This window comes from Thamnophis sirtalis, unplaced genomic scaffold (assembly GCF_051295495.1).
Source record: "Thamnophis sirtalis isolate CommonGarterSnake01/CBP01778 unplaced genomic scaffold, rThaSir2_p1.2 scaffold_3, whole genome shotgun sequence".
Lineage (NCBI taxonomy): Eukaryota > Metazoa > Chordata > Lepidosauria > Squamata > Natricidae > Thamnophis > Thamnophis sirtalis.
In genome coordinates, this window is record NW_028261383.1 from 130,102,827 (window position 1) to 130,130,346 (window position 27,520).

The window sequence follows — 27,520 nt, forward strand, 5'->3', positions numbered from 1 at the left end:
AACATAATGCTGGTGAGAGCCCCCTTCTCCCCAAAACCACCAAAACTGGATCTGTTTTGTAGCAGACAATGGATGACAGAATGGAGATTACAGAAATGTGGAGGAGGAAGTTGTGACTATTTGGTCTGAAATATTTCACATCTGAAAGGTAACGCCAAGGTTATTTTGCACGGAAAATCGACTCACGCCCAGATGGTATAGGAGAGGAACACGGAGGCACCCAGGAAGGAAGGGAAGCACAGCAAAGAGATGAAGATAGTGCTCATGTGAGATGCACGCCAGGGTTTGCTGGGACATTGACAATTTCTCATCAAACTGACCTAAGAGAGATTCATAGGAAAATTCATGGATTTTTACTTATTCCCAACAGCCATAGTTTACATGCAGTATATATGTATGTTGAAACAGGTGAACTATAGACAATAAATGCCTCTCCTCTGCTTTAAGGATAATTTACGCCTAAACTCTGCAAAGGAATAAATGTAGGGTGATTTTAAGGAGGGGAAAATAAAACATGGCCAAAATATTTTCTTCTGCAAATGTAACCTCCCAAAGCATTTTAAAAAAATTATTTTACAAAAATTCTCTAATTCACATGTCAGAGTAAGAGTGCATTTCATTTACTGCTCCTTCCGAATGTGTGAAATAAACATCTTCCTCTTGGCCCAGAACACCTGATGGATTTCCCTTTCGGTAAACGGCTTTCTGGTCAATGCAGCTCCTCCCATTCAATATGATTTGCTAACTTTTCCATCCTGACTGGGTGGGGGAGTGTGTGTCTAATATTGTACCTACTTCCACACTCCTGTCCTTTCTTCAGGAATGCTGCCAGGTGATGCAACATGCTTCAGAACTAAGAAAAATGGCAACTAAATTACCTTCTTAACATAGAACAACAGCAGCAACTTGAGGATTTGGACCACAGGAAGAAGTGGGGCAAAGAAGACTCCCAACCTAGGAAAAAAATTAAAAAGATGAAGAAATGTTATTACGTTGCTTAGCTGTTATTTCATTAAGAGGCAATGCACTGACACAATTCTGCACCTCACCCCATTTGCTTAAGTAATCCAAAGCTTTGATTTAGAGATGGAGAGGGATGGACCACAGAAGCCAGTGATAATGAACAATAGTGAATACCAAGGTTCCATCTCAGACATGTCTTCATGGGGTTAATTCAATATATTTCTTAAAAAATTAAAATATATAAATGTGTTGGGAAGTATTTTGAAAACTTTGACAAAAGCAGAGTAAAATTATTTTAAATCACATGCACACAAGGATTCTAAAGATCAACATACTTTGAAGCTTGTAATCCCGGGGGTGGGGGGGTTGGTGTTGTATAAGGAACAAAGCAGGAAACAACCAACAGAAGGAAAAGAAAGAGTCTCACCAAGTTAGGGTTTGTCCATAAATCAGATCTAGCACATTTCTAGCAATGTCAAATTCAGGCCTCTGTTTACTTTGTAACTTCTTCTCCAATATGATCCTGTAAAGGGAAAAGGCCTTGCTTAAAAAATTCAAAGATCAATTTTTGTCTTGCTATAATTAATACATAGCCCTCTCTAATAGAGATGGTGTGTGTGTGTGTATGTGTGTATGTATGTATGTATTGTTAAAATGAGAAACTATAGATTTTACAACCCCCGGTATGCCCAAATATGGGAGGAAGATCACTACTTCCATTCTCTGTCCTTCGGCTCGTCACAAGAGACCATCCAGACAGAACCCAATTTTTTTTTTTACTGTTGCTTTTTTGTTACATTTGTTATATTTTATTTATTTATCAGCACAAATATAACATATATATCTGTCCTTCGGCTCGTCACAAGAGACCATCCAGGCAGAAACCCAACATTTTTACTGTTGCCTTTTTGTTACATTTTGTTGTATTTGTGCTGATAAATAAATAATAGATATATTTATTGCTAATTTATATATTTACTGCTAATAGATACCTTTCACCCTGGCTTCACTGATAACGGATAAGAGCCTGTGGCCTAATGGCTAAGATGTCTGCCTAGTATGTAATATAGCCCAGGTTCAAATCCCAGTAAGGGTATGGCTAGCTGATGAGAGCTAAATAGCTTGAAATAGATCTATACTAGTCTCCCTTTATTTATTTATCAGCACAAATACAACAATATATATATATATATATATATATATATATATATATATATATATATATATATATATATATATATATATATATATATATATATATATATATTAGTTATTCGGGTTTTCTCCCGAAATGTCTCCAATTCTACGCGGGAGAAAACCCGAATAACTAGAGACCTACATACTAACACCCGCAAAAACCTCAGAAATATATATGTATGTATGTATGTATGTATGTATGTTTGTGTGTGTGTTTTTTTATTTGTGCTGATAAATAAATAAAGGGAGACTAGTATAGATCTATTTCAAGCTATTTAGCTCTCATCAGCTAGCCATACCCTTACTGGGATTTGAACCTGGGCTATATTACATACTAGGCAGAAATCTTAGCCATTAGGCCACAGGCTCTTATCCGTTATCAGCGAAGCCAGGGTGAAAGGTATCTATTAGATTTTTACAACCCCTGGTAAGCCCCAATTATGGGAGGAAGCTAACTGCTTCCATCATCTGTCAATCGGCTCGTCACAAGAGTCCATCACGACAAGAGTCCATCACGACAGATGATTGGGTGTCTTAATTAATCAGCTGGCCTGAAATTAATCAGAATCTAATCAGTTTCACACTAAAGGTTTTTGTTTGCCTCCTTTGTAGTTTATGGCTGGCACTTCAGCTACAGTAATCCCCCTTTAACAATCATTCATTCAGCCATTGTTTGAAGTTATGATAACACTGAACAAATGATTCAAAATTATGGCTATTGTGTGCCTCTGTAGTCATGTGATCAAAAGGGCGGAGATGGGGAAGAGGGAGGGGCAGAGGGAGGAGCTGAAGCAGAGGGAACCCTGGAAGGGCAGAAGCACAAGATCCTTGCCTAAGAACCACAAGTGGGATGACTGAAACTGCTGTCACTAAGCAGTGCAGTCACATGATGTTTCACCTAATGACCTCATTGCTTAGTGATGGACATTCCAATCCCAATTAGGTTCACTAAGCAACAACTAAGTGTAGCACATTCCTTTTGATGCACCTTCCTCCTTTTGTGCCAGCTTACTCTCTCGTAATTTCTTCCTCTCCAATGAATGTAAATACAAACATCAATTCTCTTCTTGCTAACTATCCCAGTGCCTGGGTGAGCTCTCTAAAGGGCAGGAAGGGGGTAAAAAGGCTATAAGATTTGCCCTTTTGCCTGGCTTCCTCATGACTCATTTGCTGGAAACCTTCCCTACCATTTGGGCTCACCTGGCAGCTGGGGGTCCTATCCTTCTGATGCTGTAAAGCAGGGATGTCAAACATTGTCATGGTGGCGTCAGGTGATGTATCACGACTTCTCCCCCACCACCACTTTGCTAAACCGGGCCTGGCCAGTGCGTGATGCATCTGGCTGGTGGGCCAAGAGTTTGACAGCCCTGCTGTAAAGCAAGGGGAAATCAAAGTAAAATTGTAACCACTATCACATGATTTTTTTTACTGTTTTACTTAAAGACCAAGTAGTTGGTCCCAATTGTGGTTACTAAACAAGAACTACCTGTATAATATATGGATCATTTTTTTCTTCCCATTGCATTCCTTCCCATTCCAATAAAGGGTAAATCTCTTGCTTATTTTTAATGCTGGAAGGAAGCATAGTATGCTCTTTCACAACTATGTAACCTACCATATTTTTTGGAGTATAAGATGCTCCGAAGTATAAGACACACCTAGCTTTTGGGGAGGAAAACAAGGGAGAAAAATCTGCTTCTGCCTCCCAGCAATTTGCCTCCTGGAGCAAACAGCAAGTTTCACTTTCAATTTAAGCGCACCTCCTGAGCCCCATTTTTCCCGTTTGCTGCAAGGAAGTAAATGAGGCCAAAGGTGGGGCCGGTGGGTGGATGGGGCTACATTCAGTGTATAAGACACACCCAAATTTGCACCCTCTTTTAGGGGGGGGAAAGGTGCGTCTTATACTCCAAAAATATGGTATATCCTTAATCTTATCCGTAAACATGCATATACAGAGTGGTACAGGTAGTCTTTGACTTACAATCATTTGTTTAGTCACCATTTGAAGTTCCAGTGGCACTGAAAAAAGTGACTTATGATCAGTTTTCACATTTACGACCACTGGAGCATCCCCATAGTCACATGATTCAAATTTCCCTGCTTGGCAATCGGCATGCATGCATGGTAGCTGCACTGTCCCCCCAGGGCCATGTGATCCCCATTTGCAACCTTCCCAGCTGGCTTCTGATCAGTAAAATTAAGAGGGAAGGCAGATTCGCTTAACACCACCACGATTCACCAAACTTTGACAAAAAGGTTGTGAAACGGGGACAACTCACTTAACAAACGCCTTGGTTAGCAAACCAAATTTTGGCTCAATTGCAGTTGTTAAGTCAAGACTAGCTGTATGGCATATTTCTTTTGATTACCTGTGTATTAAGATTTGAAGTATGTTGCCTACATTAAATAAGTGTGTGCCACACCACTTGATGGGCTCCATCTGATTGCCTCCATAATATCTCCATTGTAATGCTTACCTCCATATCAGCTCTCCAAAGATGACGTCCAGGAGAATGAAAATCAAATCCATCACCATCAAACGGTAGAGCTCCTGCCCCACAAAGGTTTCCCAGCACTGTGGAAAGGTAAGTACTGTTTGCATAAGAGCAGGTAGGTGAACTTCTCTCCATTTGGCCTTCCCTATCACCTTTACAGACGCCAAATCAGAGGTGGTATACAGCAGGTTCTGACCGGTTCTGGAGAACCGGTAGCAGACATTTTCAGTAGTTTAGAGAACCAGTAAAGACCACCTCTGACTGGCCCTGCCTCCATCTATTCTCTGCTTCCCGAGTCCCAGCTGATCGGGAGGGAATGGGGATTTTGCAGTATCATTCCCCTGGAGTGTGGAGGGAATGAGGATTTTGCAGTATCCTTCCCCTGGATTGGGGAGGGAATGGGGATTTTACAGTATCCTTCCTCTGGATTGGGGAGGGAATGGAGATTTTACAGTATCCTTCCCCTGGATTGGGGAGGGAATGGGGATTTTACAGTATCCTTCCCCTGGATTGGGGAGGGAATGGAGATTTTATAGTATCCTTCCCCTGGAGTGGGGAGGGAATGGAGATTTTGCAGTATCCTTCCCCTGCCATGCCCACCAAGCCATGCCCACAGAACTAGTAGTAAAAATATTTGAATCCTACCACTGAGTCAAATGAACACCGAGTAGCAGGCTAAACCAAAATTAACAAAAATGTAGCACTCAGTTCTTTGGTACCCGGTTACTTCTAGAGGAAGCTAACAATGCTTAATGCAGGATCTCTTTCAACATCTAATCCTTCAGGCCGAAGTCCCATCATTCTATAAAACTCACAACTTCTTTGGAGCTGAGACCACCTTTTGAACAGAACAAAACTTGAAGGGCCATTGGTGCTTCTCAATTCCCATATAAAGGAGTGAATCACACTAGATCTAAAGAGCTGTCCCCTTATGCCCTTTGCCTGTGTCATCTTGGCTTGCATTTAGGAGCAAGCTGCTGAGATCATAAGAGAAGGGAATATTGAAAAGTCCTGTGCCAGAGTTTTAATTCAAAGGGAAGAGAACTGAGGAGCCTTTAATACAAATGAAAAGGCAGGGAAACGTATTGTAACTGCAGCCATATGGGAAGTGGCAGAACGCATCCATAGCAGAACTAGCAGTCAGAAGACATGGCAAAAATTCTTTAATTTCACAACATATAGACAGTTGTAGCCATAGTTTCAATTGGGAAAAATGTGACAATCCTAGACTAGGCTAAGTCCAAAAATGCCAGGGAATTTCTAGAAGCCTGGCTCAAAGCAGCCATCAATAGACACATAGACATTAACATCTATAAACCAGTGGTGAAATTCAAAAAAATTCCCTACCAGTTCTGGCTTGGTGGGTGTGGCTTGGCGGTCATATGACTGGGCAGGTGTGGCTTGGTGGTCATGTGACTGGGTGGGCGTGGCTGCACAACTGATTCACACACAGTGTAAAAGCAGCTGGACTTCACAAAAAATGTCCCTTGCAACAAGCAGGAACCTCACAGAGTCACAGAGAGCTCAAAAACAAACTGTCTCACTTTACACAAAAACAACACCAAAGCTATGCAACCGACTCACATACAATGCAAAAACAGCTGGACTTCACACAAAAAAGCCCCTGCAACAAACAGGAGCCTCACAGACAATCAGGCACAGCTGATTGTTGCACAGCTGATCAGTAGTAAAAAAAAATGCTTTAAAAAAGTTTTTTAAAAAGTTCCAATGATCAGCTATGTGACAATCAGCTGTGCTGAATAATTGTTGGAACTTTTTTTTTTTACTTTTACTACCGGTTCGGGCGAACTGGCCAGAACTGGTAACATTTCACCCCTGCTATAGACTATGCAAAAGAGACAATCAACCAGCCCAAAAGAGAACAAAACACTCCAGCACCTCTCCACCAGTAATCAGTACCCAGATCATAGATTAACTCCAAGGTTAACTTCAGACCAACAATCAACAAACTGCCAAAGATGGCAGTAAACAGCCCAATCGAAGAATCTCTAAGACCACCCACGCCCAAACAGACAGGTAAGACACCAGAATATAAACTGACAGCAAACATCCCTCCTTAGTAGCACTGATGATGTTACCTAGTTAGGGTAATGAAACATCTGCCAGAAAACAACCAGGCTCAGGGAGCACCAAGGACCCCTCATATGGAAAGTCTCAGTGGCAACACTGTACCACCGGGTATCTATTACTACAGCACTTATAATGTAACTGTCTCCTTTGCTGCAAGGAGTCCTCAGATACCTCTCCCTGACGTGCAAACATTCACAAACCTAGTAAAATGTACTTGAACCCCATGATGCAATACTGAATCTGCTCCTTCACTCTTTCCAGAGCTTTGTGCCCATCAACTTCTCTCTTACCGGAAGCATCAACTCACCAAGCCTATCAGAGCAGAGCCCCTCCCTGCCACGCAGAAATAATCTTATAGGCCTGGGTCTGGGAAGAAATGTCTTGCCTTGGAAAGATCAGGAACTCCATTTGGAATACTGTACTAGAGAGTCTGGGTTGTAGTCTAAAAACTCAGGAGTCTTTTTCCCCCCATAAGTTTAATAAATGCTATAGAACTGGCCGAATTGAAGGTGGGCGTTTGGCAATCTCCCAATCCTTTTTGTTGCTCCCTCCAGCTGCAGGGCAAATTTGGGAAGCCCGATTACCAAAAACTAGTAAAACACAGAAAATTGTATTCTCAGTGCCCACAAAGAAGAAAAAAGGAAACGTCTGCTTCTGCCCACATGGGGGTGTTTGCCTGCCCATTTCATATCCTCAACCCACTCACCACTGCCTATGACCCAAGAGAAAAGCCACACGTAGTCCGGATGTCTTATTAGTCTTATTCCATGAGAAAAGCTACTCACTGGAGAATCCTTCATGTTCTTAAAGGCCCTTTCTCTCTTCATAACTGGCAATCACGGGTTGTCGTTCTGGTGTAACCCACACTGGATTGACCAAGAGAAAAGCTCTTTTGTTCTACAATTCCTAAACCCATTGATCGGTGGTTGGCTTAATGTCAGAGGGGCAGAGCCACGAACCCTTTTCAAACTGTTCCAGGAAGAGTCTTGAGTTACTTCAGATCTGAACTGACCTGAATCTCTGAAGATGTCACTTTCCAACTCAGCCAATGGTAGGACAGGAGGCCCAAGATGACCATCTTGAGAATTAAATTCCTGGGGGGGAAAGAAATAAAAGTACTGCCTAAGAAAAAAAAAGTTTGCTTTCAGATCAGAGGAATCACCATCGTGTATCCTCTCTGCCTGCTTCTCTTGCCTCCCTCCAGTTGACACCCGGAGCAAGGAAGACCTCTTTTATCCCACATTGGTACAAGGAGGCAGAGTGTGGGCAGAACAAGAAGAGGGAAGCAGATTAAGCCCCAGGTGCCTCCTCTTTTCTAGCTACACAGTAAAAACAAAGGTACAATGAGCCGTGGGGGTGCAGTGGTAAGAGCGTAGTACTGCAGGCTATTTCTTCTGCTGACCGGCTGCCAGCAGTTTGGCAGATCGAATCTCACCAGGCTCAAGGTTGACTCAGCCTTCCATCCTTCCGAGGTGGGGAAAATGAGGACCCAGATTGTTGGGGGCAATATGCTGACTCTCTGTAAAACCGCTTAGAGAGGGATGTAAAGCGGGATATAAGTCTAAGTGCTATTGCTATTGCTACAAATGGCTCCTTCTATTACAAAACTATGTATACCATAATTTAACTCATTTCTGCCAGCACAGCTCACTCCCACACCCCCACACCCCGGTCCTATCACGTGCTTCTGGCTGGACTGCATAAATTGTTTTATGGGGAATGGAAAAGAAAGGCATTGAGGGCTGGGCTCTTCCTGTGCAGTACTGCTGGTGGAAATGGCTTTCAAGTCCCCTTTATAAACGGTTAATAATATTGCAACAATGGGATGGGGTTGGGCCCCGTTGATCCTGCATTTCAGCTGTGAGATTTTTTTTATTACCTGCTAATGGCAATGTACACCTCCAGGACTGGAGATTCCTGTTTCTCCCATGCAGCCAGGAGGTTGTAAAAATACGGCATAAGCAAGTTAATGAGTGACACAACCAGAGGAAGGGCCAGGAGCAACAACTCTTTCCCGGCATGATTGTTTTTCAAAAACTCCTCATGCAGAACCTAAGGAGAAAATAATTCACATGCATTTATATTCCACTTTTTCACTAGGAAACCAAGACAGCATAGAAAGAGTTTTTCCTGATGCTATTATCCTTTATCTGCATCCCATCTTTATTATTTTTGCAAATAATAATGCAATGCAGCGGGAGTGGCATTGGCTGCCGATTTGCTTCCGGGTGCAATTCAAGGTACTTGTTATCACCTTTAAAGCCCTTCATGGCTTGGGACCAGGTTCAATTCAATTTCAATTTATTACATTTATATGCCGCCCTTTTCCCCCGAAGGGGACTCAGGGCGGCTCACAACTCAACCCAGGGAAGGGGAATACAGACAAAAAATTTAAAAAAAACAACAAAGCATAACAATACATAATTTAAAACACACAACAGTCATACCATTCGAGACGGGGGCAACAGCTCTTTAGCCCCAGGCCTGTCGGAACAGCCAGGTTTTAAGGGCTTTGCGGAAGGCCTGGAGGGTGGTGAGGGTCCGAATCTCCACGGGGAGTTCGTTCCAGAGGGTCGGAGCAGCCACAGAGAAGGCTCTCCTCCGAGTGGTCGCCAGTCGACACTGGCCGGCGGATGGAATTCGGAGGCGGCCCAATCTGTGGGATCTAATCGGTCTAGTGGAGGTAATTGGCAGCAGGCGGTCTCTCAAGTACCCAGGTCCAATACCATGAAGGGCTTTATAAGTGACGACTAGCGCCTTGAAGCATATCCGGAGACCAATAGGCAGCCAGTGCAGCTCGCGGAGGATAGGTGTTACGTGGGTGAACCGAGGTACACCCACGATCGCTCGCGCGTTATCTGAAGGACCGTCTCTTGTGAGATCACATCTACTCGACCCGTCAGAACAGAGAGACAGAGAATGCTGCAGGTTCCATCCCCAAGGGAGATACACCTGGTGTGATCCAGAAGGAGGACCTTCTCCATTGTGGCTCCTCTCTGGAACATCATTCCCCCAGAGATTAGAATGGCCCCCACTCTAATGCTCTTCCAAAAGGCACTGAAGACCTGGTTCTGCCAGAGGGCCTGGGGAACCCAGAGGGGAATGGAGCCCATTAAATGGCTCCTGTGATCTGCTGTCGCTGGGCGCGTGGGGGTGATTTTATTATATTCATTTATCTGATTCTTTTAGATTAGTTTCATTGTTTTTTTAATGTGGTTTAAATTAAATAAGCTGCCTTGAATTGCCATGAATGAATAGGCAGCAATATAAATTAAATAAATAAATAAACAACTCACTCACTCAAGACAGCAAATATATGCAACTCACTTTCTTCTTCCTAATTTTCCCACAACAACTCTGTGAGGTGAGTTGGGCTGAGAACGATTGATTGGCCCAAGATCACCTAGACCAGTGATGGCGAACCTTTTTTGGCTCGTGTGCCAAAAGTGGGCGGAGAACAGGGGGGTTGTGCACAGGTGTGTTACACCCATAATGCTTTGCGCACAACCCCAGCAAGCATGCGCGCACAACCAGCGCTCCCACCCATTTTTGTTGTGTTTTTTCCCCTCCCCAGGCTCCAGAGGCTTTATAGGAGCCAGGGGAGGACGAAAACAGCCTCCGCCGCCCCCCCCCCCCCGGAGGCTCTCCAGAGGCTTCAGGAGTTTCCCTGAAGCCTCCGGAGTGCGAAAAACTGGCCCTACGGGCAAACCGGACCCTTACTACCCTTCCGGCCTTCCGTAAAGCAACTAAGACCTGGCTGTTCCGGCAGGCCTGGGGCTGTTGAAGTATCCAGCCCCACTTTAAGTTATGAATGTTGCTGTAATTTTAAATTGTTGTATTGTTTTATATATTCCCGCTCCCTTTTTTATTGTAAGCCACCCAGAGTCTTCCGAGAGTGGGCAGCATACAAAACTAATAAATACAATACAAATACAAATACAAACCGGAAATTCGGGGATGGACTTCCGGTTTGTCCATAGGGCTGTTTTTTCATCCCCCGGAGCCTTCAGGGGCCTTCAGGAGACTTCCCTGAAGACTCCAGAGGGCAAAAAACAACCCTACGAGCAAACCGGAAGTCCATCCCCGAATTTTAGATTTGCCCGTAAGGCTGGTTGCTCATAGAGCTGGTTTTAACCCTCCGGAGTCTTCAGGGAAGTCTCCTTAAGGCTCTGGAAAGCTAAAACCAGCCCTATGAGCAAACCAGAAGTATGTTCCTGAATTTTCAGTTCGCCCGTAGGGCCGGTTTTTCGCACTCTGAAGCCTTCAAGGAAGCCTTCAGAGGGCGAAAAATGGCCTCAAAAGGCCAAAATCAGCTAGTCACATATGGCTGGCCAGCTGACAGGGCAATGCCTCGCGTGTCCTGACAAATGGCTCCACGTGCCACCTGTGGCATGCATGCCATAGGCTCGTCATCACGGACCTAGATGGCTTTTATGGCTAAGGTGGCACTTGAACTCACAATCTCCTGCTTTCTAGCCTGGTGCCTTAACTATTAGACCAAACTAGCTTTCCCACAACCACACTGTAAGCAAATTTGGATAGGCTAAGACGATTGGCTCAATGTCACCCAATGAGCTCCATGATTGAGCAGAGACTTGACATATGGCTACCCTGGTCCAAGACCAACATCTTAATCAGTGCATCTTTCTGCCTGGCTGTTCAATGAATTAAATGCCCAAAGAATGCATGAAACCACTAAGAAAACCAGCCCATCCACATTCAGTGCAAATGGAACTGTCGGTATGGAACATGGAGAGTTTCCCTCAAACTGAGCTTTCGCTCAAGTTCCTATAGACAGGTTGGGCCACTGTAATTAGTTAGCAGTGTGTGTGCAATAATTCCATGGTGACTGAAGAACTACTGTTTGTTTGAAACAGACATCTTGGAAAAGGGGCTTCTTTCACTGCAGTTAAGATCGCAGAGGATGGCCTGGAGGAACATTGTCCATGGGGTCACAATGGGTCGGACACGACTTCTCAACTAACAACAACAAAGATGGCTGATAGTAGCTCAATGCACTTGCCCCCAATTATATTTCTGCTGAAAGTAAGAGTTTAATTGCATTCACAAGAATGGTTATTTTATAGAAGCCAGGCTGGTCATTATTGGTCACCACAATTGTTTATTTTTTATAGTTACATTTCCCATCAGACAAAGCAATCATGAAATGTTGTCTGTTTATGGTGAGAACAATAAAACAATGTGCCAGGAGAATGCAAGCTTGGGAAAGATCGCTCTATTACCACCCTGGCCTATGCTCTATTTGCATCAATTTATTTTCTTCATTGATGTATACATTAGCTTTTTAATCTGTCCAATAATAGCTTTCTGATCATAAATATTGTTATTAATTCTTTTCCTTTAGTTCAATTGTGTCTTATTTTCAGAGACTGCATCGACAATCCTTGCAGATTTTTTTGGGCAAGTTTTTCTGATAGGTGCCTAGGGCAGTATATAAATGCATGAATCCAAGACTTACTGCAATTGGTATAAGTGCCCTGAGCAGTGGCATCTCCCAGGAAGGATAAAAACAGGCTATGCAACTGAAGCCCTGTTCCTTTGCACGTGCCTGCTGCAACCACCATCTTTTCCTATTTTGACTTCCCTTTCTCAGAGGCTCCTGCCATTCCTGAGCCTTGATTTATTGTATGAGCCCAGAAAATGGTCATTCTCCTGATTCTCTCCCAGGAAGCAGGAGCAGGTATCTGAAGAGGAACCCTATTTCTCACATACCTGGTGTACATATTCAGAAAAGTAGTGTATACCAATGGCAGCGCCTGCAACAGTGCTCAGCGACAGAGTCCAGGCCACCAGCAAGATTACGAGTTCCTGAAGTTTTTTAGAAAAGCTTAAACAGGATTCCAGCCTCTGCTCAGCCAGACACTCCTGAAAAAGAATGAGAAGAAAAATAGGACACAGATACAGACACAGAGAGAGAGGGAAAGAGAAGGAGAGTGGGAGGGAGGGAGAGAGAGAGAGAGGAGAGGGAGAGGGGGAGAGAGAGAAGGAGGGGGGAGAGGGGGGGAGGGAGAGAGAGAGAAGGAGAGAGAGAGAGAGAGGAGTGATAGAGAAGGAAGGAGAGAGATGAGGGAAAGAGAGAGGAGGGAGAGAAAGAAAAGGAGAGGGAAAGAAGGACTCAATAATGAAAGTGTCAGTACAGTTATGTCTTACACATAAGTAGATTCTCAATGAATGAGACGTCAGTACTGATTTTTCGGAAAGGAAATCTCTGGAGAAGGACTAGAGCCTCAAAAGTGAACTGTGGGCTTTAAGTGGGTATGTGATATAAACAAAGATAGGCAATTACAGGAAAAGACAAGCTTCAGGCGAATTATATTGAAACCTCCAGGGAACCTAATATCTTATCTTGGATGCAATCTACATCTCTCTATGAATGATCAGTACTACGACTGTGAGAAGGCTTTGCCACTGAGTATGAATAAGCCAGGTTTCCTACTCTGTGTCCAAGTCCTCTCTCCTGTTGCTAAACTGATAGGACGGGAATTTTTTATCGTTACTCAAATTTCCATGGAGTATAAGCTCATCAGTGACCTATAATTAGACCTATAATCTCCCCCTCTCAACCTGCCAAAGAAGGGGCAGATAGCTCCTTGCCAAAGGACTGATCTGACTGCTTGCAGAGGCCAAAAGCTGTAAATTGCTAACTCCACCTACAGTCTTAGTATCAAGAGACACACTGATATATACAAGCCGCTGCGTTTTTCTCTTGTCCCCACTGTAAAATGCACCACACACATTTATTTCTTACAGATAGAATCCCTTTGCCCTCATTGTAGTACCCTCTTTCTCTGAAAACAAGACCTCCCTGAATAATAAGCCCAATTGGGCTTTTGAGTGCATTGGCTAAAATAAGCCCTCCCCCCAAAATACGTCATCTCTGAAAATATTGTAATACAGCAGCAGCCATGAGGTGATTACGGTCTCCACCACCTGCACCTCAAAAATAAGAAGATCTCCCTGAAAATAAGGCCAAGCCCTTATTTCAGGGGTCAAAAGAAAATAAGACCCTGTCTTATTTTCGGGAAAACACGGTATGAACTAATTGAGACAGGGAACATCATAGGTTTAAGGCAGTAGGTTTGATTCTTATTCACTAAAATGTTCTGTATCATGAGGGGCAATGAATATTTTAGGCACCACATGGGATGGTACTATTGCTAGCATAGTGGAGGTAGTTAGCCGTAAGGGAAAGAAGAAAATATCTCAAACATTCACATAATTTGAAACACTATAAGCATTCAACCAAAGGATATAATGGAAAGTTGGGATTATTCCCCTTCTTTTGCACACTAGGGCTGTAGCAACAGGCAAGATGTCAGAATTCACAGCTGCTGGTAACCTACTTGCAGAAACATTGGTGAAAATGAAGATTTGGGTGTATTCAGCATTAAAAGGCTGCACCAGAGGTGGTATTCATCAGGTTCTGACCAGTTCTGAAGAACCGGTAGTGGAAATTTTGATTAGTTCGGAAACCGGTAAATACCACCTCTGACTGGCCCCACCCCATCTATTCTCTGCCTCCCGAGTCCCAGCTGATCGGGAGGAAATGGGGATTTTGCAGTAACCTTCCCCTGGAGTGGGGAGGGAATGGAGATTTTATAGTATCCTTCCCCTGCCATGCCCACCAAGCCACGCCCACAGAACCGGTAGTAGACATTTTTGAATCCCACCACTGGGCTGCACCATTTCTTTCAAATGCACTCTCAAATAACCCTGTGACATCTCATTTCTATTCTCCATTTCACTAACACTGGAGATTTTATTTCCCAGTTGGTTTAGTTCTTGCATTTTCACAGACTACACAGCTCTGTTCAGCACTTACCTTCAGATCTGTGCTAATGTTCTCACTTTGGAGTTGGACCGAGCGTTTCTGAATCACTTTGTAATCCCAGGAACAGAAGACTTTGACTGCCAGGTTACTTGATGCACTGCCTACACGGTAACTCTCCCCAAATGAGTGAGATACACTGTGAGGAGGGGAAAAAAAAGCCATCGGTATCTGCTGGTTAGACAAGCAACCGTTTTAAACTGTTCTCCAAGGAAGAGCCTCTGTGGTCACTCTGTTAGCTGCAAGCATGGAATTAACTGTGTGGTTGAAAGATTGGCAGGGCTACAAGCAAATTTGACTGTATTTCATAGGCATGTATGTAAGATTATAGATAAGCTTAATATTATAAATTTGAGTAAAGTGCCTGAAGGAAGATTGTTAAGAACACTGGGAAAGCTATAATGGAAATAATGTTACTCCTATTAATAACTCAATTTCATTGAGGGGCGCATCACGGTTGAGTTTGACCTTGGGGGTCAGAGTGGGTGTGGTCAGGATAGGCATGGCCAGCTCGATGTCACTCATGTTGGGGGCGCCTGGGGCGGCCTGAACGCTCTGCCAGAGAAAACAGGCTCCTGAGCTCCATTTTCAGCTGTGATGGCCTACTGCAACCCTCTACTAGCAAAAACGGAGCTTGGAAGGACCCGCCTGAGCTCCATTTTCACTGGCAGAGCACCGTGGGCCAGTCCTTTACTGTTTCCAGGGCAGCTCCGTGGGCCAGATCTAAGCACCCCCTGGGGCCTTGAGTTTGACATCCCTGCGTTAGAATATTTGATATCAAACAATTTCTTGGGGGGGGGGGGAATGGCATTTTGAAAATGATGAATATCAAGTTATTTAATTATTTAAACCCCATTTTTAATGATCATATTAAGAAGTTTGAAATTGTTTTGAAACAATTTACAATTTTGTTGTTGTTAGTTGCAGAGTCATGTCCAACCCATCACGACCCCATGGACAACGTTCCTCCAGGCCCTCCTGTCCTCTACCATCCCCTGGAGTCCATTTAAGCTCACACCTACTGCTTCAGTGACTCCATCCAGCCATCTCATTCTCTGTTGTCCCCTTCTTCTTTTGCCCTCAATCTTTCCCAGCATTAGGCTCTTCTCCAGTGAGTCCTTCCTTCTCATTAGGCGGCCGAAGTACAATATTTATGTTCAAATAATTTAATTGTAAATTACACAAGATTTGCAATATAATCCTATGTTGCAAAAATAAGATCCCCTCACAAGTTCAGTGAGGCTAATTTATGAGTAACCATTTCTTTTGTTTTCTTGCAATCCTATATGTAGTGATATCAGTCTGATTCCACTAAGATGTCCCACAATCCTTTGCTCTTGGTCCAGATGTTCAGGACTCTCGAAATACAAAAATTTAGGTGAGCAGCAGAGCTTCCTCTCCCTGGTGCTGAGAATCCCAGTCAAGAAAAATAAATATTGATGGGTAGGAGGAAACCACTTGGGATAACGTATAAAAATAACGTTTATTTAAATCCTACCTGAAAGGGATGCAAAGGCACATTAAATGCATTTAGGAAGACTGGTCTTATCCCAGGCAGAAAAGAAAGGATTAACTGGGCTCTTATGCAAAGGGAAGCTAGGTGGCATCTCACCTGTAGATCAAGAGAAAGCAGATCCCAAAGAAGGCGCTTCCAGTAACAAAGAGGTAAGCCAGAGGCATATTGTAGGACATCTGGCTATGAGTGTGTTGCCTGTAATGGGTGCTATTAGCCTCAGAAGCATCAGGGGCATTCAGTGTGAAATTACTGTAGTAGCCATAATACATCACTGTGTGACTGAAGTAGCCCTGTGAAGAAAATACAATATTGTCAATCCTTTGGATCCTTTGGAGGGTTATCCTTTCCTGAAGAAGATGGCCCTGGCTGTAACCATACTGAAATATTTCACTCTTTATTAAAATTACAGCCAGAGATTATTCATGGAAATGGTCTTATACTGACACCAAAATCACACAGAAGTAACCTATACCCTTTGGGCTATTCCAAACATTACAGGTAGTCCTTGACTTATGATTGTAATGGAGCCTGCACATTCCATTCCTAACCCGAGGATTTGTGGGAGTGAATCTCATACCTTCAACTGGATCACTCCCTCCTTTCGCCCACACCTTTGCTAATAGAATGCATGGTTCGTTAAGTGCACATGAGGTATTTCACGGTGGGGAGGACGGCCATGTGATGGAACAGGTCACCACCCAAGGACTCCCCGACCCATTGAAATACCTCATGCTCCTCACAACCTGTCGCGCTGGGTCATTTACCATACGAAGATCTAGCAAGCAGCCTCCTCTCCAGCCTCTCGGCTGCGTGCTCCCTTCTGCAGCTCCGTTTAAGCCTGCGCAGATCTTGCCCGGTACATTGCAGGCTGAAATGGAACTCCGGAGGGGCAGATCCGCCACTCCATTTGGGCCTCCAGAGACCTTCCCCAGCACATTGCAGGCCAAAATGGAGCTTTGATGCTCCATTTCGGCCTCTGCAGGTCTTACCTAGCATGTTGCTAAATGCAGCTTTGGAGAGTCGGATTTGGAGGCCTGAACGGAGCGTCGGATCTGCCCTTCTGGATCTCCATTTCGACCTGCAATGTGCAGGATGAATGTTGCAGAGCCTCTGTGGTTGTTTGTAAAGGCGAACAACTGCCATGGTGCTGCAAGATTCGTAGTTTTGGGACTTTTTCATAAACACTAGGGGGCGCTTATCGTGTAACTTCGAACATTCACTATGGGGACATTCTTAACCGGGGATTACCTGTATTCTTTTATTTCTGGAACAAGTTCAGGTTACCGGAGTATAGACTACAAGTAGAAGCACTGATAATGAACAGGCATCTATCAACCATCCAGACACGTTGCTACAGACTCAATAGGTGTGTAGTTTACTATGGCAATCTAATCTGTTAGATTGGCAAGCAAAAGTTTGACTCTGGTAGAAGGTTATGGACTGAAAGCCAAGGCAAAATTGATAGACACCAATAGCTTATATTTTTTCCATTCTATCTCATAGTGCAGGAGTCAGGTTTTATCTGGATTTTTAAATTTCTAAGGGCTAAGCAAACATTTCTACTGTGCAACTGAACGGATTAGAGGGAAATATGTCACTACAAGTACTCAAAACTGCTGGTGATACACTCTGTTAAGTAATTCTATTAGTAAAGGGAAAACTATCAGATTTCAGGAATACTCACTGCTCCAGTTAAGAGATCAGATCCTGTGAAAGCCACACCGTTGGGTATGGCAGAAGGGAAAGCAGCCTGCACGACAACTACAAAGACCAGCAGGATCAGGAACATAAAGAGATTGAAGAAGAGCAACGTCCTGAGGAATAGGAAATAGGAGAGGATGCTAGAGCCAAAGCGGCCACTGATCTCCTTGAGGGAATAATGCCAGGGCTGGAGAATAGGAATGAAGGACAGCAGGTTGTACCAAAAATTCCGGAAGCCCTGCAAGAAAAATGGACACAGCTTCAGATGAAAACATAACAGGACGATGACTTTGGAGTAACTATCCAATCCCTTTTATTTGACAGAAAATAATAGTATCGTCCAACATGTATCAGAAACATCTTTCCCTAGCCTTCATTTATGAGAAACTCTCTCGGTCTTATTGGGCAGAAAAAAGGATTGTAATTACTTACTTGAAGGAGTACTGGAAAAAAATTAAATGTTTGAAACAACATTTAGCACAATGGAAAAGTGTGCTAATTGACTGTTTTTCAAGCCCAGGACACTATTAGCAAAAAGCATTAAAATATATGGAAAGAGAAGTCTTCCAGGAACTCAGATTGTAAAACCCATGTTAAAAGGAGTGCCATACTTCTTCTCTTTTTTGTGTTATAAAAATGTTGCTGAACAGAAGGATTTGCAGCTTCTGCTGAAATGAAGAAACATCCTATGTCTCCAAGTAGGAATTATTTCTATTTGCCTGGCAATTTTTGTTTCATGGCAAGAAGACCACAGCAGCCTCCTTTCCTGTTTTCTCAAAAGCTCTAGCCTATTTTCCTGAGCTGGTTTGAACCAAAAGCCACTTTTCCCATCCTGCTCACCAGAATTAGGCAAACAGCAAACCCCCTGCTTCATATTCAATGTAGTGACCTAGAAAGATCCTCTTAAAATTTGCTAATGCCTTCTTGATAAGTATATCAAGAATTGGCAAAAAAAACCCTTCCAGAGTATTTTTCCCAACTCTTTGAATAGTCACACACTTCACAGAAAGACTCCAGTGAAAGTTTCCTTTCTCATAGTGTGAGAAAGACACTGATTCCACTTATTTCTCAACTGCCACAATAAAAGTCAAGTGGGGAACATAGCTTACTATTAGGATGTGGTATTTAATCCAGCTGCAGTAAGACAAATGACCCGTTGGCTTGGGTTTCCTCAAGGTGCCTGAATGCCCACTTGAATCCTGTCTGTAAAAGAGGTGGGGGGGGGGAAGAGGTGGGGGGGGGAGAGAGGTGGGGGGGAATAAACTTAAAATATGGCCAAAGTTGTTTTTGGGAGGGAGAGCTGTGAGGTAGATTCTCTCCTCCCAAAGCAGCTTATGAACCGAACACTAACAAGGATTAAAGGCGCTCACCTGAGTCTGCGCTTCTCAGCCAAGCTTAGAGGCATCATTTGCAGCATGTGATTGCGTTGATATACTGGCAGGTTCTGGAGTTCTTTGACCAGCAAAATATACTTGGCTACGGAGGAAATGCAGAGGTGAGGTCAAAGGTCAGGCAGCCCAAACTGCATCTCCAGTGCAAACATTTGGATTACAGAAAGGAAAATGATGCTTTCCTTCCTCCACTTTTAATTAGGATCATACCTTTTTTTTCTTTAAAGGCATAGGAAGGTTAAAAAAAAGAAACACCACCTTCTCTACTAAAAGCAAACATATTGTGGCCTTTCATGGCAAAGCTAACCAAGAAAAGAACCCTGACAAAGTCATCTTTACAGGTTAAATAAGGGAGCAAGAGTACTCCCACTCTCAGGTCTTCTGGAAGTGTACATTTTATTTATTTATTTATTTATTTATTTATTTATTTATTTATGACAACAAGTACAAGGAAACAAGTATCTGTATAGACATAGACATGGACACATGAAAATATGGCACAAATAAATGGATAGAAATAAGCGAAACATAGCCATAGATACCTAACATGAGTACCGTATTTTCACGACCATAAGCCGCACTAAAAATCCTAAATTTTGATCCAAAATCGGCAGTGCGGCTTATAACCCGGTGCGCTTTATATGTGGAAAAAGATCTCCCAGCTGCTTTGCTCCTCGCGACTGCAATAGATGTCCAGAGGCGGCTTTTGGGGCTGGTGGGGATTGGATTTCCGGCTCGGTGGCCCCTGTCGCTTCTGGACGTCTGTTGCGGTTGTGGGGAGCCGAGGAGAGTGTGGGGGGGGGAGCGCGCGGCGGTTCTTGGCGCTCCGGGAGGCGGGAGAGGCGCGCGGTTTGGTTTCTCCTCCCTGGGCGTCGCGGCGGCGGCCCCGGGCGCGCCGATCCCTGTGTTTTTCGCATCGGGGTGTGCTGCAAGAGCATGCCCCGATGCGAGGGGCACGGGGATCGGTGCGCTTGGGGCTGCTGCTGCGGCGTCCAGGGAGGAGAGACCGGGCCGCGCGCCTCTCCTGCTTCCCGGAGCGCCGGGGGCCGCCGCGCGCTCTTCTCCGCACTCTCCTCGGCTCCTCACAACTGCGGTGGACGTCCAGGGGCGACAGGGGCTGTCGAGCTGGAGGTCCGGTCCCCATTGGCCCCAGGAGCCGCTTCTGGACATCTGTTGCAGTCGCGAGGAGCGGCGCGGGGGTTCTTGGCGCTCCGGGGGGCCCCGGGGCCAGTTGGGAGAGGCGCGCGGTTTGGTTTCTCCTCCCTGGATGTCGCAGTGGCAGCCCCGGGCTCACCGATCTCGGTGTTTTTCGCATCGGGGTGTGCTGCAAGAGCATGCCCCGATGCGAAAAACGCGGAGATCGGTGCGCTTGGGGCTGCTGCTGCGGCGTCCAGGGAGGGGGGGGGCGGGCCGTGCGCCTCTCCCAGCCGCCCCCGGGGCCCCCTGGAGCGCCAAGAACCCTCGCGCCGCTCCTCGCGACTGCAACAGATGTCCAGAAGCGTCGGGAAACGTGCGGCTTATAACCCGGTGCGCTTTATATGTGGAAAAAGTTTGAAAAATTAACGTTAATTGATACTGCGGCTTATAATCCGGTGCGGCTTTTGGTCGTGAAAATACGGTACATAAACATACATAAATGGGGACAGTAGGACAGAGACGGTAGGCAGGCTGGTGCACTTATGCACGCCCCCCTTAAGGACCTTTTAAGAAATGTGTAAGGTCCACAGAAGACAGTTTCAGGTAAAAGGTTTTGTGGGTTAGAGGAACTAACAACGGGATCAGGTAGAGTGTTCCAGACATTTACTACTCTATTGCTGAAGTCATTTTTCCTGCAATCAAGATTAGAGCGGATTACGTTTAGTTTGTATCTATTGAGAGCCCTTGTGTTATTGCAGTTGAAGTAAAAGTAGTCATTAAGAGGTAGGATATTGTTCCATCTCTTTCAATGAGGAATATTATAATGGCCTCCCCCGAATCAAGTTTGACTCTTCAGGACTTCATGGATACATTCCCAGTTTTCCTCTCCCAGAATACTTCCTAAGGTTGCTCTCTAGTGTTTTCCCATCTAAGTCCCAATCAGGTCAAACCCTGCTTGGGTTTGCAAAATCAGTCAAAGATGACTAGCTGATCCACCGAGCAGGACACGTTGTAACACTTCATTATTATTTTGTGAGAAGAACTGAGAGGTTACAATGCCTGGATGGCTGGATCACATACTGAAAATGATCAAGATGATTTCTTTATGATAAGGAAAAGTCATGGGGGTGCAGTGATTAGAATGCAGTATTGCAGGCTAATTCTGCTGACTGCCAGGAATTCAATCCTGACCGGCTCAAGCCTTCCATCCTTTCGAGGTCAGTAAAATGAAGTCCAGGTTGGGTTGTTGGGGGAAATATCTGACTCTGCAAATTGCTTAGAGAGTGCTATAATCCACTGTGAAGCGGTATAAAAGTGTTGTGGTCCGCCAGCAGCCTGCAGAGCTGGCAGCAGAGTCGGACAGCGAGGAGGTTGGGGAGGAACATGGGCCAGTCCTGGAGTCTGGGAAAGGCTCGGATGAGGGCTGTGTCAGAGCCAGAGTGAGGACCAGGGCCATCTGGGAGTTATGTGCTCTCTCCAGAGCCTCCAGAGTCAGACATCAGCGAAGCAGAAGAACAGGAGGAGCCTGTTCCCAGTACACACATAACAGAGCTGCCAGAAGGCAAGAACAGTTAAGACAAAAGGAATGACTCAGAAGTAAGGCTTAGAGGTGATTGGCCCCTCCCATAGGACATAAAGGAGGAGCAAAGGCCTGTGAGCCTTTGCAGGAAGCAACTTTGTTTGTTCTGGTCGGTTTAAATTCTGAAGCTCCTTTTTCACTCTTTGTTCCGTGTGGCCTTGCAAGCTAATTGCCAATTAGGTCTTTGGCAGCATTTCAAGGGAGATAAAAGTGAGTGCTTATCAGCCTTATCCCGAAAGTCTTTGGCAGACTACTGTTGGACTCTTTACAAACTATTTATGACTTACTAAGGGCTGTGAACATAATTCATAGCCGTTGAAATAAAAAGGATTTTTTGGACTAAGCGTGTGCTTTTTACTGTATCAGGAGGCCTAGGTCAGAACAATAAGTCTAAGTGCTATTGCTATTGCTACTCATAATAACTGCACGATAAGTTAAATATACACCATCTATTTTTCTTGCACTACTTTTCTGCTTAACAGGCATCTTCCTCCTCTTTTAGTCAACTTACGGTCTTCTTCTCTGTAGCTGGAATCCAACTCTAGAGACAGCTGTCGAAAACTAGGCCGTGCAGAACGGGATACTTCCTGGAGAGGGGCACGGCTGCTCCGACGCCGTCGTCTGGCAGTGCGGTTGCAATACTGGGACAGTATGGCTCCTCTGCTGCGCCCTGCAAATGAAAGGGAAGACCGTCACTACGGAGGGGAGAAAAGGATCGTCCTCTGTGCTAATCCACACATTTCCCATGCCCTATCCTGAAATTCTTCTTCATCAAAAGAAGTAGACCGGGGCTACAGGGGAGCATCACAACTCACCAATAGTCCGGCTCGGCATATTGGCAAGGATGCGCAATGTGGTGGAAGAGAAATCAGGGTGCTCCATCAGCTGTGCATTTGGGTTCCAAGTTCCAGTCGGAGCTGAGGGATGAACCAGATTTTCTGGAGAAAAAGAAAAGTCCTTGATACAACCTTCTGCATTGCCAAGTTGCTATGAATTGCCTTGTCAAACCTGGAATCCCCACATCCTCCCTTCTTCTTCCTTTTGTGCCCATTCCCTAAATGAGCATGTTTTTTTCTTACAACTTAAGACATTCATTCTAAATTCATTTCACTGTTTCCTACAGCAAATATTTATTATATGACAGATTACCAGGTGGACAGAATCACTCCCTGTCGTTTACAGGACAGAGATCTTTGTGCCAATACAGTTGTGTCCAGGCAGTTGTGTTTCAGAAAAAAACAAAAGATTCCAAATCCAAGCTTTACAAATAACATAATAATGAAAGGCTCAAAATCAGCTCTAAAGCAACAGTAGGTAAAGTTCTTAGCAAGCACTTAGACTTAAGTGCAAGGCCTCTAATTCTTATTAACGTTTTATATGAATCACACAAATGACTTGTTTTGAAGCGGAGGAAAATAATATTCTTAGCTTTTGATTGGGAGGAGAATAAGGTCCTAATACCCACTTTCATAATGGACATATGAATTATTTGACTTCTGTTTCAGGTGTTTGAATGCAGCTGCCCCATCACTGAAATGCAGATAGAGGTTTATCAGGACTTCTTCCGCATAGTCTGCTGACCATGGCAGGAAGATGCCTTGGGGATTTCAGGAAGACATGGACAAAAGATGTGGTCTTTAGCCAGTGGAACAGATTTACCTCCAGAAGTTGTGAGTCATTGGAGGATTTTAAAAAGAGATTGGACAGCCATTCATCTGGTGCGCATGCGGGGGGAATGTGTGGGGGCGCATGTGGGGGTGCACACATGCGCGGGGCAGGGAGCATGCATGGAGGGGCGCATTGTATTTTGGGGTTTGCACTTGCGTTTTGGGCACTTGGTCTTGGAAAGGTTAGCCATCACCGGCATAAGGTCTCCTGCTGGAGTAGGAGATTGGTCCCTACTAATTCTGTTATTCTATATTTCTCATCACCATTGTAATTGCAAATGGACACTAAATGAGGCAGTTACTAAACAAGGACTATTTATAGTTTCTCTCTCCCATCAACAATTTGTTCTGCGGCAGAAGATTAAAGATACAATTTTGTGCCATAACATTGCATGCCAACCTCCTCCACTGGCAAATAATCCTTTAATGCTACCCTGCAAAATATTCTCAGTAAAATGTATTCATGCCCTGGCCTGACCCAGGTCTCTCAGTGAGCCACTGGGTCCTAAAGGACAGAAAAAGATAATAAGCAAAGTTTTCTGTATTGGCTGAGTTCTTCCTGGGTGGTGAGGTCCCACTATACTATAAACGGGTCATTTCCGGCCTCTGGAGGGCCTGCAAGGCGGGGGGAGCAGGAGAGAAAACCTCTGGAGTCTGGGGAGGGCGAAAAATGGGTCCACCATCACGTGCCAAAAGCAGGAGGGCGGGCAGGTGGGTTGCATGCGCATGCATGGGGGGAGGGTACACACGCATACAACACTCCCCCATGCTCCCCCTGCTTTTGGCACGTGATGGCAGAAAGGTTAGCCATCACTGCCCTATAGCCTTGGTTCTTGCTCACTCAGATTCCACATCTTACTTAGTTCTCTAGTTTTGATCTGACCTATCACTCTCTATAGCCGTGGTGGCGAGTCTATGGCACAGGTGCCAGAGGTGGCAAGCAGAGCCCTCTTTGTGGGCACGTGCACCATTGCAGCTGCTCTTCTGGTTTCTAGTGTGCACATGCGCACTGGCCAGCTGGTCTTTGGGTTTCCGGCGCTCTGATGCTCCAGTGCGTGCCTGTGCCTGCGCATACCAGTTGGGGCACTCACTGCTCTATAGGCCCACCTCTATCTCCAATGCAGTGGTGAGTTCCGGATCCCGTCACAATCAGTACATTGTGACGGGGCCAGGCGTCCACCTTGCGCACGCGCGCTATGCATGCATGCACATGCCACCGCCTGCGATGCTCCAGCTCCTTGGTGGAGGTCGTACAGGTGCCGTATGCAGTGTGTGTGTGCGCAAATGGCCCGCCTGCTTAAAAAGAGGTAAGGAATGAGGGAGGGAGGGAGGGTATGGTGGCAGCTGCTCCCAGCTGGCACCGGTATGCCCGTACCGGGGTGTACCACCCAGAACCCACCACTACTCCAATGTGCTTTCAGTTATCTTATTTAGTATCATGTTAATCTTGTGAAAGAGGTCATTATTATTATTAATCCAAATTGAAATCCATGCTGGCTATGAACGTATTGTGGAGCTTTCACTGCTTCTGAAGCCAAGCTTCCAGACAGGATGGTTGTGAGGATAAAATGAGATCATGCATTTGTTTTTCATCCTACTTTTTACTGTCAACAGGATTGTTAAACATAGTTAAGAAGCCAGGTATTTTTGTTTAGCTGTAGGTGCTGGCTACACAGAGATACAATGATTGAAAAAAAATGCTTTCTAGAAACATCTCATCCACATTTTGTTATGTAGGAAGTTAGCACCCCACACTCTCCTAGAAAAATGAAATATCCTGAGAAATATTGAAAAGGCAGAATATTATATTTTCCTGGATCAGAAATGGAGAAACATGTTTTTAGGCAGGAAGCAGACCCACTCTTCATAGCCCCCACCTTTGTCAATGGGCCATTAAAAAAGCCTGGGCCAGTCTATTCTATATAACAAAGTTCTCCCTTCAGCTCCAGGGTGACGGGATTAAGGAACGATAGTATTAGCCCTTTATCCATCTCACCACAAGACACTTGGGATGAAGCAATGCTCAACCAAACTTAATTCAAAACACAACCTAGAGAGTTGCTCCTGCATGGCCCCATGGGAGTCTGGCAACCAATCAGAATACATACTCAAGATCAAAGGCCAGAGAGGGCATAAAACTAGGAACTTTCAGAATCTCTGCCTCTTTTCTTCTTCACCCAACATCTGGAAGCACGTGATCCCCCTTTTCTGTTCAGGAGCTCAAGACATGTGGTCCTGTTCACCATTAAAGCATCTTTCCAAGCAGCCTCCATGTTTCCAGTGTCTTTTTCCCCACTTGGAACTGAACCCAGAAGTTAAAAGCTTCCAACAGTCAAAAGCTGTAACATCAGGTCACACAGCTTTTCACATTGTTCTTTTGATGAAAAATCAGGAAATACCATTTAAAAGTTACACATCTTTCTCCTTCAACCCAACTATTTACCTACAAGTTGAATATCCCTGATAATCATCAGGAAGTCTCTGTGCTATATAGACGTGGCTTGTCTCACCTTTGCTCCTGTTAGTCAGATCTTGCATCTCCACCAACTCTTGCTCTGCCAAACTGCTCTGTTCCTTAATTAGCTGGTGGAAGGAATCATGCACGGCCCCTTCATCATATGGACTTGGGTCTTGGCTGTGGGGAACAGAGAACCAGTCTGCCAAACTATTTAATGAAGAGGATCCCTAAAACAACAGCCTCTAACATCTCACCAATTTCACATGGGATTTAGTTAGCAGTTGGGAATAGGTAGTGACTAAATGGAAGGAGGCAAAACATATTAGAACATTACAGTTCTTATAGCAAACCATAAGAGAGTCTAAGACGCAGACAGAATGCATAACAACCACGTGATCAAACATGGTTTGCAAAAGACTTCCCCTCAGGGCCTTCAGAGCCTTATGTAAGCATCTACTAATGGGCACCCAGGAGATCTACATAATGAGAGTGAAACCAAAGCCTTATATGTTTAAACAATAAACTACAAACAAATAATGAAGTCTTGATTATTACACCTTGGAAAGTAGTATTGTAAGGTAGAGATTAATCTCAGCATCATATGTTTTAGCGCTCTAGTAATTGCATTTTATTGTTCCATTTTTATTTCTAATTTAATTAAACTGTTAACATATTTCCATCCGAATTCTGTAAATCCTTATTACATAGCTGTATACTGTTCTGGTATGTTCTGTCCTAAGTTTGAGGAAATAATGATTATCTACCAATCTAATATTGAGGTAGAATCAAACAATTCCTGTCTCTTCCAGGATTTGTAATATATGAATCCTGTACTTTTGAATTTGCTAAAATTCTACTAATAGTAATTTGCAGATCTTAGTACCATATGGTGCAATAATGTACAAAACATGTTTCATATGTCTTAAGATCAGATCTAAGGCAGCGATACTCAAAACATTTAGAAGCAATGACTAATATTTTCCTAACACTGTAGACTATTCTGAGAATAACTGAAATCATGGTAGGGCAATTTATGCACCACCCACTCATTCCCAAGGATCTACATTGGAGATTATAAATAGTCCTGATAGTACAGAATTCTTGTAGCTCAGGATTGAACTGACTTCCCATATGAGGGGTCCTTGGTGCTCTCTAAGCTTGGTGGGATTTTTTGCAAACATTTCATTACCAAACTAGGTAACATCATCAGTGCATATAAATAGTCCATCAACTTTTTTTTCCCAATGTTGATAATGATTTATATTTGTTACTGGGAACTCCTCTCTCCAGCTTTCATAAACAGGCAACAGAACTCCCGCATACCATGCTTTATGCTAACAAGAATTATATTTTTAGTATTCTGACAATTCAATATAGAAAAAGAAAAGTCTTATTTTCAGGCTTTTGAAAAGGAGTTTTGCTTTGAAACCAATACATGCCAATTTTCAGCTTTGTACGTAATTTGGAAGTATCTCA

The 27,520-nt window shown here is 44.2% G+C and overlaps 1 protein-coding gene across 3 annotated transcripts in view; it reads right to left on the bottom strand.

Moving 5' to 3' along the window:
• TMC6 (transmembrane channel like 6) overlaps nt 1-27,520 on the bottom strand; it is a 34,350-nt gene that overhangs the window by 5,967 nt on the left and 863 nt on the right. For 2 of the 3 annotated variants that reach the window (XM_087710093.1, XM_087710094.1), the window contains exons 3-17: nt 26,097-26,221; nt 22,735-22,857; nt 22,431-22,589; nt 19,183-19,288; nt 18,922-19,015; nt 17,796-18,050; nt 16,208-16,401; nt 14,590-14,734; nt 12,480-12,632; nt 8,626-8,798; nt 7,759-7,840; nt 4,638-4,735; nt 1,391-1,486; nt 879-954; nt 187-320 (exon numbers count right to left, since the gene is read on the bottom strand). In XM_087710093.1, coding sequence (XP_087566219.1) covers nt 187-320; nt 879-954; nt 1,391-1,486; nt 4,638-4,735; nt 7,759-7,840; nt 8,626-8,798; nt 12,480-12,632; nt 14,590-14,734; nt 16,208-16,401; nt 17,796-18,050; nt 18,922-19,015; nt 19,183-19,288; nt 22,431-22,589; nt 22,735-22,857; nt 26,097-26,221 — 2,013 coding nt within the window. The remainder of the gene's footprint in view (nt 1-186; nt 321-878; nt 955-1,390; nt 1,487-4,637; nt 4,736-7,758; nt 7,841-8,625; nt 8,799-12,479; nt 12,633-14,589; nt 14,735-16,207; nt 16,402-17,795; nt 18,051-18,921; nt 19,016-19,182; nt 19,289-22,430; nt 22,590-22,734; nt 22,858-26,096; nt 26,222-27,520) is intronic. The other variant, XM_087710095.1, reaches the window with a different exon arrangement.